Here is a 20311-nt window from a genome sequence, read left to right as displayed (position 1 = left end):
AAGTAGACGAGCTGTCACATGACAAGTCACATGAATGTCACATTATTCTGAGAAGAGCCGATTCAGAAAAGGAGAGCAGTGTGATTAAAAGCTTTTATTTATGTACAATAAGAAATTTCTGGCTCCCTGTCATGTGGAATGGCAGCGAACATATTTACACATATTTACATGTCAGGGTTTTAAAAAACAATCAATCCTGTTATAATTTTAATCTGACTTCAGAGTGAAACTCCAAAGCTTTTAACTGCAGTCTGTGGAAAGTTTGTTAGCAGGAGGTTTAATTATGAACTTGTAAAACTCACTTTGCTTAATATAAGAAACACACAAACAAATGTACAAGAGGACGTTAGTGTGCAACACACATACAGTCCGCATGGAAGTCTACATTTCATATTATGACTCTGTGGATGTGCCATTTTCAACATAAACGGGATTTTAAAGTACAGAACGAGAGAGCAGAAGAAAGAACATCTGAAACTCATTAAAATGATGCGTTTTATCATTTTGAATATATGTAAGGTACATCCAGTTCATAAAGTAAACCTACAACTAAGAGGTAACAGAATATGTTGACCCTCTGCTTGTATTGAAAATGTCAAACTCATATTTTCACATTGACTTGGTCAATTGAGCTTATCTCTCCGAGATAAAGTGCAGCACATAAAGGCCAGATAAACACTTCTACATGTGGAGGTTACAAAGGGAAATAGCTAAGTTATACATGAGATCTGTTTAAAAATCTTTTAGCTGATCGTATTCAGTATGAAACATTACGCGCTGAATACTACACATGACATCTTTGTCAGTTTTACTCCTCATCACCGGACTTCCTTTCTTTTCCCTACAGATCACCAATCACATGCTAACAGTGCGCTATTGTGTATTAACACAATATTACTGTGCACATCACCTCCATACTGACCGTCTTTTTCACAGGAAGTTCAGACTTGCCCCAAAAACAAACCTCGGAGGAACACACAGAGTTCTTTGGTAAATATGCAGCAAAGAAAAATTCAGCTTCAGTAAAATTCTGACATCAACATGTCATTCAACTATTATACTACACATAACAAGAAGATACTTTTTGATTTGATCAATCATTGCAATTCACCTGAAACTGATCCAATTTAGAAAACTAAAAATAGCTCCACACAATCACTCTGCAGCACCAACACTAAAATCTTTAATCTCTGAATAACTCTAGCAGCATTGCGTAACATCGCTGGCCACTGGTGTGATAAAACTGTCTGTGTGACTGTGAGCTAAAGGTTTGATCAGATGACTTACACTGTCACCGGTTTCTCGTCTCAGAGACGCTGGGCTCTATTTGCTTTGTGCTCATTTTTCCAAGTAACTCAGTGTGACTCCTTTAATTAGTAAAATGTGTCCTAAAGACCCCTGAAGAACCGCAGAGAGAGTTCATAGGTCAGGAACATGGTGGAGCTCATCGGGAAGCCTCGGATGGCGTTCACTGATGCTCCCCTGAAGAACACCTGAACATTAAAAAAAAGAGAAAGTTGGAATTAAATAAGTTAAACTGTCTACACACATCTGTTATCATTCCAGATCTTTGGTGCCGTGCTGACAGGAAACACGAGTGAAGGTGAACACAGCCCACAGACCGCAGTGTTACGTTGATTTTGCTTTGGGGACGCTGGCCTGTAGTAACCCAACTCACTGGCCTCTGTTCACATCAACAGTCCAGTTTACTTTCTCAGAACCTGACCCCTCCTGATTTCTGGACACTGCGATAGCTTGTCTACAGTTTTCAACCTTTGACATTATGAACAGCACGGGTCGGACACACAGATGCAACATTTGCTCATCTCAGGCCAGGACACCAGCCGTGTGGCAAATGCTGACCTGACATAACCCCACATAAGGTTTTCTGCAGCATGTAGCCCGTTTTATTTTATAAGAGGATATTTTTTTACGACGAGGAGTTTCGCTTTTTCATCCTGTGCAGGTCTTAGCAAAATTATTAGACCACCCCCCCAAAGTAAGGTTTGTTGCCGCAGCTGCCCTAAACTAACAATACTGATAATTACTGCAATTATCAGCAGTATGAACGGCCTCTTTCCTGGAAATGATATTTTTAATCCTAAAATATAATTCTTGTTGTTGTCCATGTTAGGGTCTAGAAATCTCTGGAGGTGCAGGATGAGTGGAAACACCAAAGGGCAACTTTCAGCAGCATCTCTGACATCACTTTTGGTGTTGGCAGTGACAAAGGCAGGCGTAACAGACCTTTTAAGCCTCGCTGGGGAAGAGGTTTCATGCCAAGTATCTGGAGAGAATTTTTTCCTTGTAATTTAAATATTTTCAGCAGAAACATTTGAGGAACTATAAAGTGAACTTCAAACATGTGAGAGTATTCAGTCTGCTTATTGGACAGATGTTTGTAGCAGCTATATGGCCCATTGATGCCCAGAGAGTGTCATGACTTACCCATGTGGAGGCGTGTCATCGAGGCTCAGTTTGGTAAGATGTTTGTAAAATTTCTTTCTTTTTCTTTTTTTAAATAGATATTCATACGATTTCAGGGACAACATGTTGACCCAAGCACACACAACATTCAATCAGGAAGCCCTGAATGAATGTTTGTCCATCAGAGAAACTACAGTGTGTCTGATGGACAAACTTTGTGCATCTTGGTTGAATTCTTCAGGCAGAAGCTTCAGTGTTCAAGCTGCGGTAACTTGTGTGCTCTGCTGGATTCTCAGATACAAAGCTCACAAGGACACAGCTAAGTGTCCAAACACAGCGGGTAACTGAGTTTGCAAGGTGTTTTTGCTGTTTGTGTGGAGCCAGATCGAGGTGCTTAAAAACAGTGTTCTTATAGTTTTGGCTGGTTGAAGTCATTACTCACCTGTACTCCCTCTGTCTTGTAGCTGTGGATGATGCAGTGTAAAATTCCCTTGTACTTCCTCTGCAGCTGAGCATCAGCCTGCATTCGACTCTTTACCACGTCGGTTGGTGTGGCTGTGACCCAGGAAATGGACCCTGAGAAAGAGGAGAGAGCTCTGAACTTCCTGCTGATGTCATGGTGCAAGGACTCTAAACCAGGTGGAAGTCACATATGGAACCAGACAAGGACTAGAGCAAGCACATAACAAAATCTCAGACTGTAAAAGTCTCCTCTGATACTAAGATTTTGTCATTTTATTGTGTAGGACCAAAGATCACAGTTCAGCTTCTGGAACCTTTTAGGGAGTTTGCCAAAAATGAGGATCTTTAACCTCCTAAGACCCAAACTCTTCCCCAGCATGCATTTTTAATTTCTCTTTGATATTTGGGCATATTGGGGCCTGATGAATGCTAAAACAAAGAATTACCAGATTTTTTTTTTTTACCTTATTTTTGTTTTTAAGAAAAATAAGATTTTAAACAAATGAGGATATTTGTTTAAAATTTTGATAGAACACTAGCAGTATAATGTCCCCGTAAGTGGATATCAGGCCCATGTAGAGCAAAATTGAGCATTTGGGGTGGCTGTAGCTCAGGTGGCAGAGCAGGTCAGCCACTAATCAGAAGATCGGTGGTTCAATCCCACGCTGCCTCCTGGCTGCATGCCAAATATCCTTGGGCAAGATACTAACCCCATGTTTGCCTACTGGTGGTGGTCAGAGGGCCCGGTGGCGCCAGTGTCCGGCAGCCTCGCCTCTGTCAGTGCGCCCCAGGGCAGCTGTGGCTACAACGTAGCTTGCCATTGCCAGTGTGTGAATGTGTGTGTGAATGGGTGGGTGATGTAGTGTAAAGTCCTTAGGGACTGAGTAAAACGCTATACAAATGCAGGCCATTACCAGAATTTTGGTCTAAATAACCCAAAATGTGATGTCCACATATGTGGACGCCAAGTCCTAGGGGGTTAAATGAGGATTACAGGGCTTAGCACAAACTTCACATGCTGCATTCAGGCGCTCCTTATAACATCTGTAATAGATTCACTCACACAGCCAGCAGTAAAGAGGAAATGACTTGGCATCAGCTGATACACGAGTTTTTAAGGGTTATTTAGACTTTAAGACGTACAGAACATAATTAAAACATTTACTGTAACTCATTGTTGAAGGTTTGGAGGAAAAATCATCAGGATATTGTCCGAGTTGTAGTTCAACTACGACGGATTCAGACCTAATGGGAGGCTAAACATGGCAGCATTTCAGATTTATGCCGCCCAGCTGACCGTTGCTCTCACACTACATTTTTCACTCAGTCAGATGTTCACAGCTGGCTGGTCTGCATGTGGAGCCTGCTTTAACCTCTGAGACCAAACAACCCTGAAACTCCAGCCTCCGACTCCATGCATCCGTTTGCACCAGCCAGAACTTGATTGGTCTCAGATGTGTTTGCTCTAGCCAGAACTTGATTGGTCTCAGATGTGTTTGCTCATATTGATTTCTTGCTATTGCAGCTCTGTGGAACCTACGAATGAACAAAGATACGGTCACATATAGAGTCTTCGCCAGGTTAATAACAGCCCACGAACGTCATTCAGAGGCTGGTCAGACAAACAGAAACCACCCACAGCTCGGTCTGACCTGCTCGGATCAATACTGGTGTTTATGTACAGAGCAGAAGGTCTGGGACACAGCAGGACAATGATGTGTGTCAGCAGAGGAAAGTAAAGGAAAAATAAAGGTACTGAAAAAACAAAGTTACCTTTAGGTCTGGATTTTATCCCCAAACCCTTTGAACTGAATAATAACAGTGACCTATTTACAGCCAAACTGTCGGAGGCAATGACTCTCCACATTTTTGAGGCTGTTACAGTTCATACCTTGTTAACAGTGTGAACATTACAGCTTGAACCAAGTTTAAAAAGAACTTCATCACATTTTAGCCTCAGTGTCATGAATTGTTAAAATAAGACACAACTTTTGGCTGTCATTTTGTGTTCGCTCGCTCTGTGGTAGAGTATCACTTCCTGTTCCTGCTCAAACACAGTGGTGTTTCTGAGTAGCTTATTTGCTTAGCAATTTAATTAACCACTTTTAAATACATTCTTTTTCCAGAGTATAATCTTCACGTGCTTCATCTGAAGCACACTTTCTGTGTACTCAGTACGTTTCCGTTCTTAGTTCAGAAAGCTTTTAGAGTTAGGGAGCTGTTGTAGTTTTACGAGGGTTTGTTTTTAGTTGTTGTTGTTGTTTTGGTTTTTTTGGCCTTAAATGTGTGTTTTATGTTTTATGAGAACATGCTGTGCAGCACTCGTCCTTATTTTTCTCCTTTGAATAATCTGACGCAGCTGTTGAGGTTTTTTAAAAGTTCCCAGAGAGAAAGCAGACATGCTGTGGTTTAAGCGTGGGTGAGACTGTGGAGTCCTGAGTTCAACTGAAGATTGAAAGTCAAAGATAAACCTTGAAAATGGACTGTGCAGATACTGCGTCGCCCCCCCTTTGTTCTTCTTTATAGCCAAAGTATTCACTCACTGTCTCTGTACTGTTTCGCTAGCTTAGCTTAGCTCGTAGCCGACTCGTTAGCACCATGGCTACTTCACCAGTCCCTCCTGCACTTTCTTGCTCATTGTGTCAGATGTTTAGTTACTCCTCGGCCTCCTTTAGCAGTAATGATATCTGTAACAAATGTAGCATATTTGCAGCTCTGGAGGCCAGGATTACTGAATTGGAGACTCGGCTTCGCACCCGTCATTCACCCTTAGCTAGCCAGGCCCCTGTAGCTGGTGCAGCCGAAGATAGCGTAGGCCCCGCTAGCTGTTCCCCGGCAGATCCCAAGCAGCTGGGGAAAGAGGGCGGCTGGGTGATGGTGAGGAGGAAGCATAGTCCTAAACAGAAGCCCCAGGTACACCACCAACCCGTTCATGTGTCTAACCGTTTTTCCCTTCTCGGCGACACACCCGCTGGGGGTCAAACTCTGGTAATTGGTGATTCTGTTCTCAGACATGTGAAGCTAGAGACACCGGCAACCATAGTCAATTGTCTTCCAGGGGCCAGAGCAGGCGACATTGAAGGAAATTTAAAACTGCTGGCTAAGGATAAACGTAAATTCAGAAAAATCATAATTCACGTCGGCAGTAATGACACCCGGTTACGCCAATCGGAGGTCACTAAAATCAATATTGAATCGGTGTGCAACTTTGCCAAAACAATGTCGGACTCTGTAGTTTTCTCTGGTCCCCTCCCCAATCAGACCAGGAGTGACATGTTTAGCCGCATGTTCTCCTTAAATTGCTGGCTGTCTGAGTGGTGTCCCAGAAACGATGTGGGCTTCATAGATAATTGGCAAACCTTCTGGAGGAAACCTGGTCTTGTTAGGAGAGACGGCATCCATCCCACTTTGGATGGAGCAGCTCTCATTTCTAGAAATATGGACAAATTTATTAAACCCCTCAAAATATGACTATCCAGAGTTGGGACCAGGAAGCAGAGTTGCAGTCTTACACGCCTCTCTGCAGCTTCTCTCCTCCTGCTACCCCCCCAAAAACCCATCTCCATAGAGACTGTGTCAGCTTCCAAAAAGACAAAAAACAGACTAAAAACCAGCAACAAACAACTTAAACATTTACAAAGAAAGAACAATACAGTATCCACATCTGAACCAAAGAGTAAAACAGTGAAATGTGGATTATTAAATATTAGGTCTCTCTCCTCCAAGTCTCTGTTAGTACATGACTTAATAATTGATCAACAAATTGATTTACTCTGCCTTACAGAAACCTGGTTGCAGCAGGATGATTATGTTAATTTAAATGAATCAACACCCCCGAGTCATTCTAACTACCAGAAATCTCGAAGCACAGGTCGAGGGGGAGGTGTGGCAGCAATTTTTCACACCAGTCTATTAATTAATGAAAGACCAAGACAGACTTTTAATTCATTTGAAAGCCTGATGCTTAACATTGTCCACCCCAGCTTTGAAACTCAGAAACCAGTCTTACTTGTTATCATCTATCGTCCACCTGGGCCTTACACAGAGTTTCTGTCTGATTTCTCAGACTTTATATCTAATTTAGTTCTGAGCTCAGATAAAATAATTATTGTGGGTGATTTTAACATCCATGTAGATGCTAAAAATGACAGCCTCAACATGGCATTTAATCTGTTATTAGACTCAATTGGTTTCTCTCAAAATGTAAAAGAACCCACCCACCACTTTAATCACACTCTAGATCTTGTTTTAACATATGGCATAGAAACTGAACATTTAACAGTGTTTCCTGAAAACCCTCTCCTGTCTGATCATTTCCTGATAACATTTACATTTACAATAATTGATTACACAGCAGTGGAGAGTAGACTTTATCAAAGTAGATGTCTTTCTGAAAGCGCTGTAACTAAGTTTAAGAATATAATCCAGCCACTGTTATCATCGTCAATGCCCTGTACCAACACAGAGCAGAGCAGCTATCTGAACGCTACCCCAACAGAGGTCGATTATCTTGTTAATAATTTCACCTCCTCACTACGTACGACTCTGGATACTGTAGCTCCAGTGAAAACTAAGGTCTCTAATCAGAAGTACCTGACTCCGTGGTATAATTCTCAAACACGTACCCTAAAGCAGATGACTTGTAATCTGGAGAGGAAATGGAGTGTCACAAATTTAGAGGATCATCATTTAGCCTGGAGAAATAGTTTGTTGCTTTATAAGAAAGCCCTCCGCAAAGCCAGAACATTTTACTATTCGTCACTGATTGAAGAAAATAAGAACAACCCCAGGTTTCTCTTCAGCACTGTAGCCAGGCTGACAAAAAGTCAGAGCTCTTTTGAGCCAACCATCCCTTTAACGTTAACTAGTGATGACTTCATGAACTTCTTCACAAATAAAATTTTTATCATTAGAGAAAAAATTACCAATAATCATGCCACAGATGTAATATTATCTACAGCTACTCTTAGTACCATTGATGTTAAGTTAGACTCTTTTTTTCCAATCGATCTTTCTGAGTTAACTTCAATAATTACTTCCTCCAAACCATCAACGTGTCTTTTAGACCCCATTCCTACAAAACTGCTCAAAGAAGTCCTGCCATTAATTAATTCTTCGATCTTAAATATGATCAACCTATCTCTAATAATCGGCTATGTACCACAGGCCTTCAAGGTGGCTGCAGTTAAACCTTTACTCAAAAAGCCATCTCTAGACCCAGCAGTCTTAGCTAATTATAGGCCAATCTCCAACCTTCCTTTCATATAGTAGTTGTCAAACAGCTAACAGATCATCTGCAGAGGAATGGTTTATTTTTGCAAATGATCTTCTTATGGCCTCTGACAGTGGACTCATCTCTGTGCTTGTCCTGCTAGACCTTAGTGCAGCATTCGATACTGTTGACCATAATATCCTATTAGAGCGATTAGAACATGCTGTAGGTATTGCAGGTACTGCACTGCAGTGGTTTGTATCATATCTATCTAATAGACTCCAATTTGTGCATGTAAATGGAGAGTCCTCTTCACACACTGAGGTTAATTATGGAGTTCCACAGGGTTCAGTGCTAGGACCAATTCTGTTTACATTATACATGCTTCCCCTAGGCAGCATCATTAGAAGACATAGCATACATTTTCACTGCTATGCAGATGACACCCAGCTCTATCTGTCCATGAAGCCAGATAACACACATCAATTAGTTAAACTGCAGGAATGTCTTAAAGACATAAAGACCTGGATGGCCACTAACTTTCTGCTTCTTAATTCAGATAAAACTGAGGTCATTGTACTCGGCGCTGAAAAGCTTAGAAATATGGTATCTAAGCAGATTCTTACTCTGGATGGCATTACCTTGGCCTCCAGTAACACTGTGAGGACCCTTGGAGTCATTTTTGACCAGGATATGTCCTTCAACGCACATATTAAACAAATATGTAAGACTGCGTTCTTCCATTTGCGCAACATCTCTAAAATTAGAAATATCCTGTCTCAGAGTGACGCTGAAAAACTAGTTCATGCATTTATTACTAGACTATTTATTGCTAGACTACTGCAATTCATTATTATCAGGATGTCCAAAAAACTCACTGAAAACCTTCAGCTAATCCAAAATGCTGCAGCAAGAGTACTGACAGGGACTAGAAAGAGAGAGCATATTTCTCCTGTTTTGGCTTCCCTTCATTGGCTTCCTGTTAAATCCAGAATTGAATTCAAAATCCTGCTCCTCACATACAAGGTCTTAAATAATCAGGCCCCATCTTATCTTAATGACCTTGTAGTACCATATCACCCTATTAGAGCACTTCGCTCCCGCTCTGCAGGCCTACTTGTTGTTCCTAGAGTATTTAAAAGTAGAATGGGAGGGAGAGCCTTCAGTTTTCAGGCCCCTCTTCTGTGGAACCAGCTTCCAGTTTGGATTCGGAAGACAGACACTATCTCTACTTTTAAGATTAGGCTTAAAACTTTCCTTTTTGCTAAAGCATATAGTTAGGGCTGGACCAGGTGACCCTGAATCCTCCCTTAGTTATGCTGCAATAGATGTAGGCTGCCGGGGGATTCCCATGATGCATTGAGTTTTTCCTTTCCAGTCACCTTTCTCGCTCACTATGTATTAACAGACCTCTCTGCATTGAATCATATCTGTTATTAACCTCTGTCTCTCTTCCACAGCATGTCTTTAATCCTGTCTTCCTTCTCTCACCCCAACCGGTCGCAGCAGATGGCCGCCCCTCCCTGAGCCTGGTTCTGCTGGAGGTTTCTTCCTGTTAAAAGGGAGTTTTTCCTTCCCACTGTCGCCAAAGTGCTTGCTCATAGGGGGTCATATGATTGTTGGGTTTTTCTCTGTATCTATGAAGCGCCTTGAGGCGACTTTTGTTGTGATTTGGCGCTATATAAATAAAATTGAATTGAATTGAATTGAATTGAATTGAATTGAACTGAAGAGCTGCGACATTTCATCAACAACTGAATCAGAGGAGCGAGGGCAAAGATAATGTGCAACTTTAGTTTTTTTGGACACTGAATAGATGCTACAGTGACTTAATTATGTAAAAGTATTGATCAATAAGTATCAATAATAGCACTGATCTGACCCCAAACTAAAAATATCTCAGACTTCTGTCATCTTATATAAGAAAAGAAAACAGTGTCAGCTGTTGTTTTACAGTACAGTTTCATCTGAGTCTATCAGTTCATAAACCTGAAGAAAACCCCCCCCCCAAAAAACAAAAGTAACATACTCAAAGATTTATCACTTAATGGAATTACTGGTTTGTCCGTGCTCTAGTCCCATCTGACAGACCCAGAGTGATTTCTGGCCATTGTTCAGAAGTTCTTGATTTCTTGCCAAATTCCTTGTAATTGGGGGTTACTGGTGGCTCTGGTTGTGCAACAGTTTGGTTTAATGCCGACTGGCATCAGCGGAAGCGTTTACTTATATCTTATTAATAATTAACTTTTATTATCTCTGGGAGGTTCTGCCAGTGTAACTGTAACTGATACAAGTAGAGAAATATAAAGAGGTTTTAGCAAAAATACGAAAGAAGAAAACCTTATGATCTAATCACTTTTATTCTCACATGTTCAGCTGACATCGACCTGCTCTGGTTCATTACTAACAGAAGGACAGCTCTGAAGAACAAGGTTATGTTAAGGTTAAAGCAGACACTTCAGGGTGTGTGAAGGTCTCAAAACATTTTCAAATGAGTCGGACTCTGAAATAAAACCTTAAATAAATAACAAAGGTTTTAATAGCAGGTTTAATTGTGCTCTGACTGTGCACCTAAGGCTCGTCTAATTCTTCTACCGCTGCAGCGCTGCCACATCACATCCAGTCCAGTCAGGCTCACATTGAAACTGCCAGAACTGCTGCATTGACATCACAGGTTAATGTTAGCTACTGTGTGTCCTAACAAAGTCATCAGCTTCCTCCCAAAGACCCAGAATCAGCACTTTGAGTACGGCCAGCTGTCTGTTCACTCCTTTTCTCCTTTGTTGTTAATTTGGTGCACAGTGACCCATCACCCAGCTCAGCGGTGAGTGGACGAGGAAAGAACTTCCACAAATGTTTTCCTGTACATCTGACTCACAGGTCTGTGGCAACAGGCATAAATTTAACTGACGTCTAAAGTCACCAATAACTCAAACAACGCTAATGACACTGAAAATATCAGAGGAAACTTTGTTTTGGTGACATTTACCTGCCAGTCCTCCTGCCAGCCAGATGGAACATGGATGTGGGCTCGAAGTGTCGTCCGGCCTCAGCAGGTCGCAGAAGATGGCGTAAGGGATGAAGTAGAGCGTGTATCCAGGTACGTCCCTCAGGATCATGGCTCCGGCTCCTCTGTACAGGCCCTGGAGGCCCTCGGTCTGCAGGATGCTGCTGATGCAGTGGATGGGCCCTCGGTACAGCTGCTGCTGGCTGGGAATGCTGACGGAGCGCAGACGGATGTTGGTGCCATTTGACATGTTGCCCGCAAGGTGGAGGTTCTCTGTTTAAAAAACAAAAATATATGAGAGTGAAGTCAGTGAGCAGGTTAGTTAGGGATCTGCTTCATCCAGTTTGTTCTCCTCTATGTGTCCTCATCTCTGGGAACTTTAAGCAAAGGTGTTTCAACTTCAGGGGATTTTCAGTCTCAGCAGAACGTTTTTCAAACTTTTTTGTTTCTTTCTCACAGTCCAAAAACGTTGGTGTCTGAAACACAGGAAGGTGCTCGAGTCTTTCCATATCATGTGGAAAAGAACCAACCGACAAACACAATACCGTTAATATGTAGCAGTCCTTTTACATTAGAGTGAAATGACTTTCTGTTTTAGTGACGGTGATCATACCAAGTATCGGGCTCAGTAAGTCAGTCATGCTAATTGCAGTATGTAATGCTGAGTTTACAGTGAAACGGTTTCCTGACCCTGGCTGAACTCGCTGACACTTTGCTCCATCATAAAAGAGTCGGCTCTATTCAAAGTCAAGTCCAATGAAAGAAATGTGATTAATCATAGTGACCGGTGGAAGATGTATGAGCCCGTCAAACACTGTAAACATGTAGAAAGCTAGAAATGTCTGACTGGAATCCCTCTGTGCTCGGCTTTATTATTTTATTGTTTAACAGAAAGACGCGGGCCAGAAATCACAAGACCAAGAAACAATATAACGACAGACTTTATATTCATGCAAGAAAGGGTTCCTAACTGTGGAGAAAATTGACATTTAGTCCTTAAATCCATCATTCAAAGGTCCTAAAAATGCTACAAACACAGAAAAATGAGATTTTGTTAGAAAGGAAAAATCTCTGTACACAATATGACAGCACACTTAAAGACCAGGACCCTCTACCAGCACTGCATTGGTGCATATGAGGGATAAAGGGTTAATAAGTAGAACTGAAGGGAAACTGTGTTCTTCTAATGGCTCAGCTCCTCAGATCTCTCTTAGATGAACAGTTACCTCTCTGGCAGCTGTTTATGGCCACTTTCATATTAAACGTTCTTTATTAATATTTACCATATGCTGCCAAACATCCTGATACACTTATAGATGCTGTAATGTTATTCTGTGTATCAGTGAATATCAGCATGTAGTTATGGAAAAGATGACACGAGCAGAAATGTTTTCTGCAGCATGTTTTGATGTCTGTGTCATCAGGACATATTCATATTGAGTTCTGAGGCTATGTTACCGTGACACTCAGTCTAGATAGGTCTTGCTCGATTTAGATAATAAATACAAAAGTAAACTATTTAACTATTTGACTATCAAAGACAGCAGCTCGGCGAGAACTTTGTATCCCCAAAAGTTCATGATATAATAAGAAGGAAACATTGCAGAACAGAAGCTGGAGCTGTGTCAGCATTTCATGTATTAATGTCCTCTGATGAATGCCACATGGCAGTTTGTGGCTGGCCGGTAATTAACGAGCAGAAAGGGCACAGCTTAACTCTCTTTGATGCGATCCTTAGTCAACTTGTTCTCTTTGAAATTTTAGAAAAGAACGAGGATTAAAAACAAAGCCATTATTTGAGCTTCCTCTGACAGAGGTGAATTTGGGACAAAGTTGTTACTATGCAGACAAGGCTGCTTTTTATCTGGGCGTGTGCTGTCTATGTGCCAAAATCTTAGAGAGGTTAAAAACAGCAAAACCTTTTTTTCAAGGCTAAGCTACAAAAACAAAGGGTCCCGATCTGAAAAAAGTGATCCCCACGTTACCTGCTAGAACCATCTGCGTTTGCATTTGCAGTCTGATCTTAACCAAATCCACTGGAGCTCCCAGGCTCACGGACATCAGTCCGGTCAGCATGCTGGCCATTGTCAGGTCCAACATGCTGCAGGGATGCTGCCCGTCGCCATAGCGATAATTGCTTATGAGTCTTTGAGTGTTACTGAAGAAGCCAAACACGGCAGAGTTGTAGACCGTGATGCTAGCCAGGGGGAAAGACATGCCCTTAAAGAATCCTGTGACCTGAAAAAGAGTCGAGAGGGAAGCAAGAAGGTCAGCACAACATGTGAAAAAACATACATATGCACGGGTAAAAGCAGGAAAAGTGTGGAGGGAACAGTAAAGAACTGTAAGTGAGGCGTTTACACTGATGACATGCACAGAATTAAATATGGGGTGCAGCTGCTGCCAAATAGTATGGAAACCTTTCCTCGGGCCAACCTGAGGAGGCGGTTACAGTCTGGGGAGACATATGGTGAGAATCAAACATAGCTGAATAAATCATGTGACCTCTGAGAGCAGCAGGCATGTGATTTGTAACGGACACACCAAAAACTTCTTATCATATGACACCCCAAAGAGATAAAACCGATAGATGCAGCTTAAATTCAACCCTTTGCACATATTTAGCCTCACCTAAATGTATTATTTTTCTGTAAAATAAGCTGCTATCATCACTCAGCTGGTTTAAGCTTTTCATGGTGGTGGTAAACAAAAGGTCTTAAAAGCATTAAAGCTTAAAGCATCCAGCTGGGAAACTGGGTCACAGGAGAAATAAAGCGACTGGGAGCTGTGGAAACAACTTAAAGCGACAGAATGACTGTGGATGTTTGCATATTGTGCAGTGCTGGCTCTGAGCTGAACGTGGTTTTAGGTCCAATCCATGATGAAATGATTAACTCAATCTTAGATATGAGTGCTGTAGTTCTGATCGGGCTCTGAAGGACCACATTTTGTGTCCAGATCCTATAAATCTGTCTTAACCCTGGCTCTGAGGGACTCTCATGTACTGACCGGAGTTGTGTGGAAAAACACTGGGACAGATACAATATATCCATATTCAGTTTTATATTGGTTAAATATACTGCAGGGTGAATGAAAAGCATATTTTCAAAGCATGTCAGATAACTTATTACCGTTTATACTGTTTGGAGAGATGCAGAAATGGAGGAAAGAGAAGAAGTTTGAATGTTTACCGTTTCCTTCCTGTAGATGGTGAGGATGCAGTGCAGAGTGTTTCTGTAGCCATTCCCTGCCTGGAGCCGAGTCTGAAACAGTGCCACTGACTTTATTTAAACAAGTTATTTCCATATGAGGAATAAATAAAGTTGATTTGGGTTTTTTTTCCCCCCGAATGGGAAACATAGGTTTTCAGATTTCTTATTTTGGAGTTTGTTGGACAAAAATATTCAGGCTTTTCACCTTGGAGTCATTGCACACATCTCTGACTGAAGACAGTTCATAACACCCACACTGGTTTTGAGCACATTCAGATCATTTCTGATAAATGCTTCCTTCCTTAGCTGCTACACATACTAAATTCTTTTTGGCAAAAGAAATATGTGACATCAAAACATCAATTCAATTATAATTATAGGGAAGAAACTGACTCTATGTGTCATACAAACACAGATCCTGATTTGTAGGATGGATAAGGACGTAAATAAAAAAAAGAATGGCCCAAAAGAATGTGCAACAGAGTGTATATGACTTAATGAGCTGCAGGCTTGTCCATGTTTATAACAGCTATAACACAAAAGTGGAGGAATGCTGCAGTAAAATGATTCCAGAGGTCTGACATACCTTTACTGTATCCAGCGGATGGCCAACAACCACACTGGAAGCTCCTGCAGCCAAAACAGAAAGAAAAGAGGAATGAAGCACAAAATGCCAGAGAGAGAAAAACAGAGACAACTTTCCACAAAAATCTCAAGAGTTTTACTCATAACCAACATGCTGAAAGGCAACGTGTCTCAGCCAAAAACTAAAGCGTCTTAAACTGTTTTTACTGCAGGACATCAGACCTGCATGTTTGCAGTCAGGGCTTAAAGTTTACTTCAAATGAGCAGCCATCACAGGGGGGAACGCGAGCTACTGTGTGTGTGCATGCGTGGGTATCAAACACACACACACACAACATACATGCCACAGGATCTCGCTCAGTTGTTGCCCAGACAAGAACCAGCAGTGCATGGCCACAGAATTTCTGTTAGTGTTCAGTGACTTCATAAAGTTACAAGAAGTGCGGGGAAAACTGATACTGCATAGTACTGCAGTATTTTGTGTGGCAATATTGTATCGATGCAAGGACACCAAATATCAAATAAAAAAAACAAGAGGGTTTGCCGCACGCACCGCCATCAGGAAGCAGAGCAAACGTAACATTACATCAAAACCATCCACACACAGCTTGATGAAGGTACCTCATGATTATTCCACCTTCTGTGACCAACTGGAGTGTGGAGACTAAATAATTACCCACAGCTTGAAGGTGTTGCACACTGAGCAAGACTTAGATCACATGGTGACGGCACAGGTGGGCCGATAGAAGCAAACCTATCTGCAAACAGTCACAGTCTGACTGGATTTTTAAAGGTTTTTAAATAACTTCTGTCTAATTTATGAATGCAAACAGACTGACAGCATGCTGCCACCAATCTGAAAGAGTCTTTATCATCGAGCACAACTTCAGGGGACTTGACTCAACTGGCTGCCAGCTGCTGGTATTCTGATGGGGTGGCTGTAGCTCAGGAGGTAGAGCAGGTCACCTACTGATCGGAAGGTTGGTGGTTCGATCCTTGGCTCCTCCAGTCTGCATGTCAAGTATCCTTGGGCAAGATACTAACCCCAAGTTGCTCTCCGATGCATCCATCGGAGTATGAATGTGTGTGAATGTAGTTAATAGCACTAAGTATAGATAAAGTGCTTGTGAGAATGGGTGTGATTGGGTGAATGTGGCATGTTGTATAGAGCGCTTTGAGTGCTCTGAGAGAGTACTCTGAGTACTCTACTCTCGCTCTGAGAGAGTAGAAAAGCGCTATATAAGAATCAGTCCATTTACTGCTATAGAACTGGAAGGTTGGTCGACATATCGCAAATATTAAAAATCACAGTGATTTCATACTGAATTTGTAACCCTGCAAAACGTATATACTTTTTTAAAAAACGTCAGTTCACCTTTGCTGTGAAGGCAGTGAAACACAAAGTCAAGCTGCAAATGAGGCCGCATACGTTTCTTAATATATTATAACATTCAGGGAAATCATTGAGATATTCTTTAAGGTCTATTTCTAGCTTTCTATTCTTCTTCTTTTTTTAAAATTTAAATTTAATTGCATTTTGCAAAGCAGCCAAAAAACGTGAAATCTTGGTGATGACAGAAAAATGCAATGCGCCCCTGGACACTGTCGTTTAAAATCAGATTAGAAGTCCTGCACTTGAACCAAACTTGTGGGGTTTTTCTGAGTTCATCATCGGCCTCCAAAAAGCTTTTATTGATAGGATCACCGCTATTGCTTCAGCTGAACATTTGGAGAAAAGAAGTAGGTCTACATAGATTTTCGGCACCAGCTCGTTGTGTAACCTTCTTTGTGACTGCAAAAGCTCGGGTGTGACTCTGACATCATAATAATGCAATGTCCAACTGGCAGCAGGGCTTCACATTGCAAAATAAAGCAAAATTAATAAGCCCAGAGACTGTCTTAGCTTTTCAGCTGGAGCTTTTTCCTATCCAAACCAGACTTGCTGAATATTAACAATGTCAGGGTTTTTCTGTGTTTTGTATTACAGCTGGGATTTAGAATATCACTATATGACAGCTTAAACAGATAATGTGTTTTGCAGGGCTTTATGTGCTTTTTTGTTTTTATATGTCAGGTTTTAATTTGTTTTACATCTTTTTATAATTTCGGTTTCATAGAACAATTCAAATAAAGCCCCTAGCGGCTAGCCCAGACACAGCACGCATTAAGCTTGGAAAAAGCGAATTTTTGTCCTTAGAATAAAAACGTGCGCAGACTGAATCCTGTAGACTGACCGAGGGGAGAGAGCATTTAGCGAGCAGCTTTCCGAGTAAACGGAGGCGGTGAGCCTCGTTGCGGTGACACGTTGCGGTGACACTGTGGGAACATGAGGGGTTCGGGTGGGGGTGGGAGTCTGCGCAGAGCCTCCATTGTTTATCTGGATGAGGATGCACGCGGAGCTCATGACGTTTTTTCCCCTGATAAACGTGTTTTTACAGTACAACAACGGAGGATTGTGAGTGTCTGTGGAGTTCTGTGTGAAGCTCACTGGACCCAAACAAACGCGCTGTTGAGCCTCCCTCCACCTCCCACCCATGCCCTCTTCAGTTCGCCCCACACACCCAACAAAGATCCACTGAAAACATTGACGGAGTGACGCATTGACGGAGTGTCTGACTGAGGAACTCACCTGCGATCCATCCTGCGATGAAATCATCCACGCGGAAACTTTTGGAGGTCTGCATCTTCCACTTGGAGCTGCTCTGCGCGCCCCACGCCAGTAATCTCACAGTCTGCGCGCTCTCCACGGGACAGAACACTTACTGCTGCCGGCTCCCGCTGATCATGTATCGGCCCAAACTTTTTTCACAAGAAGGGAAAAAAACAGCTTATAGAAGGTAACTCCGGGAGTTGTCACTAGCAACCAATCAGAGCAAAGCCTGAATCTGCGAGGCCGTTCTGCTGGCCAATCAGAAGTGAGCTATCCAAAGCTATGCGGCCTATAGAGAGGCCGGGATGGAAATGAGCCATGAGGAAAGCTGAGCAGAAAAACAGATACTGCTGCACACTTTGACCTTTCTCGTACTTCACCTCAGCCTGCCCAATAAGAGTAAAACTCTTAAAGACGGACAAGAAAAAGTAACTTCCTGTATGTGCTGTAAAATGATCATCATGGATGTAATTAAAGCAGCTTGTGCTTATATTGATCTTCTATACACTTCATATATATGAATGGTGGAGTGTGATCAGTGACACAGCTGTGAAACAGAGCTGCACTCAAACAGACTGAGCTGGATAAAAATTGTCTGCTGAAGGGAAAAGTAAAAAAAAAAAAAACAATAATAAAGAGAACATCATAGAAGGTGTTTGATGAAGATCTGATTTCTTTAAAAACAAGAAGGGTTACAACAGGGGTGGGGAATTCCAGCCCTCAAGGGCCGGTGACGTGCAGGTTTTAGATCACCCTGGTTCCACACACCTGAATCAAATGATTAGTTCATTACAAGACCTTTGGAGAACTTTAAGACATGTTGAGGAGGTAATTTGGCCATTTAAATGAGCGGTGCTGGATCAAGGACACATCTAAAACCTGCAGGACACCGGCCCTTTGAGGCCTGGAATTTCCCCACCCCTGGGTTACAAATTGAAGACTGCAGTTACACAAACTGCTTATAAATATGATTTCAGTTTTATTTTTGTGGCATCAACAACAGTCACCTCGATGAACTTTATACTATAAGGTAAGGATCCTCAAATCATATAACAATACATTGACCTCAAGACATCACATGATACGGCGGGGCTAGGTTTTACAGCAGGCTCATCCTTGGCTGATTGTGACCAGTGTTGGGGAGTAACGGAATACATGTACCGCTGTTACGTATTTAAAATACAAAATATGAATAACTGTATTCCGTTACAGTTACCATTTAAAAAGGTGGTATTCAGAATACAGTTACTTTGTTGAAATAAATAGATTACTCTGCGGTCTTTTCCTGTTTGTCCTATGTTAGGCTGTGCCCTCTCTATTTTTGGTAATTCCACGCCGGTGGAAACCTAAACAAAACGCGCATTAAGAGGGTCTAATGCCTGGGTCTCAATCTCGCGGCCCATGTCACCTCTATTTGTAGCCCACAAAATGACGTGAAGAAATATTAAAAAAAAAATATTCACAAAAATTATTTAATAAGAAGGTAATAGGCAAAGTGTTACAGGCACAGCCCTAAAGAATGTAGCCTCATAGGCAGTGTAGTCCGTGCTGCAGGGAGAATGGACTGCCATACCCGTTACGTATGCACTGCAGCCAAAAAGAGTGCCTGACGCGCCCAGTTGTAAGTAAGATATTAAGACTGGATGGACTGTACAGTTTGTTCGTGTTTTCCTCCGAAACAATAAGTTCCGTTGGAGCAGCCTTTCAACGCCTGTCTCTGTCTCTCGCTAGCAAATTTGACCCAGACAACAAAGTAAAGCTAGTTTTCAGCTATAACCCGACGTATTAGCTAGAGGTCCCTTTACGGTTTTACGCCTTTACGGTTTGGAGCAGTGGACCTGTTTTATATACGTGCGGAATAGTTTTCTATACGAGATCGCTGCAAAAAGGGCAGCCTCCACCCTACTGTTGCTCATTTTATATTAAAATTTAAAACTCTAGTTGGCATTGGTATGCAAGTAACCTTCAGTAATAGTAATCAATCACACAGCAATAGTACATTCATGTAGTTGTAAAAAGCATGATAATATATTAAGTAATCCAAAGTATTCAGAATACGTTACTCTCACTTAGTAACGCAACGGAATACCTTGCAAAATACATTTTGGGGCATGTATTCTGTAATCTGTAGTGGAATAAATTTTAAAAGTAACCTTCCCAACACTGATTGTGACCTACACCCATTTTCACACCTTGGCTTGTGTGATTAAGTAAAGGATCAACAGGGGGTTCATGACTCCCTTGGGGGACACTACGACTTAAATCTGGGACTCTCCACCATTTGACCTTAGAACTGAAGAAGCTTCTCAGATGAGAGGTGAAACGTCTTCAAGCAACTTAAAGAAGTCCAGACGCTTTTCTTTCCAAGCTCTTTAGACAACAACACAGAGCTATTCAAAAGGTGCAATGCTGAATGCACAACGTATTTAAAAAACGGACTTATATCGCATAGGCCACAAAACATCTCAGTTCAGATAAAAGTGAAAATGTATTCGGCCCTGAAAATCTTAGAAATATGGTATCTAACCAGATGCTGAATCCAGATGATAGCTTGACCTCCAGCAACACTGTGAGGAACCTCAGAGTCCTTTCTGACCAGGATATGTCCTTCAATGCACATATTAAACAAATATGTAGGACTGCTTTCTTCCATTTGTGCGATATCTCTGAAATGAGAAATATCTTGTGTCATAGTGATGCTGAAAAACTAGTTCATGCATTTAGTACTACTTTACAGTATTCCAGCATTTACATGA

General features: G+C 41.7%; 1 protein-coding gene across 1 annotated transcript; it reads right to left on the bottom strand.

Moving 5' to 3' along the window:
- Positions 1–79: 79 nt before the first annotated feature.
- On the bottom strand, positions 80–17737 carry slc25a48 (solute carrier family 25 member 48). The gene is made up of 7 exons (XM_085172307.1): positions 17535–17737; positions 14907–14950; positions 14300–14371; positions 13094–13346; positions 11091–11381; positions 2870–3003; positions 80–1493 (listed from the first exon to the last, which is right to left on the bottom strand). The coding sequence occupies exons 1-7, from the start codon at positions 17587–17589 to the stop codon at positions 1389–1391; spliced, it is 954 nt and encodes a 317-aa protein (XP_085028433.1). The 5' UTR covers positions 17590–17737; the 3' UTR covers positions 80–1388.
- Between the last annotated feature and the right edge of the window lie 2574 nt (positions 17738–20311).

This window comes from Neolamprologus multifasciatus, chromosome 2 (genome assembly GCF_963576455.1).
Source record: "Neolamprologus multifasciatus chromosome 2, fNeoMul1.2, whole genome shotgun sequence".
Lineage (NCBI taxonomy): Eukaryota > Metazoa > Chordata > Actinopteri > Cichliformes > Cichlidae > Neolamprologus > Neolamprologus multifasciatus.
Note: the sequence above shows the minus strand (reverse complement) of the source record. Positions and strands in the feature narration are given on the sequence as shown.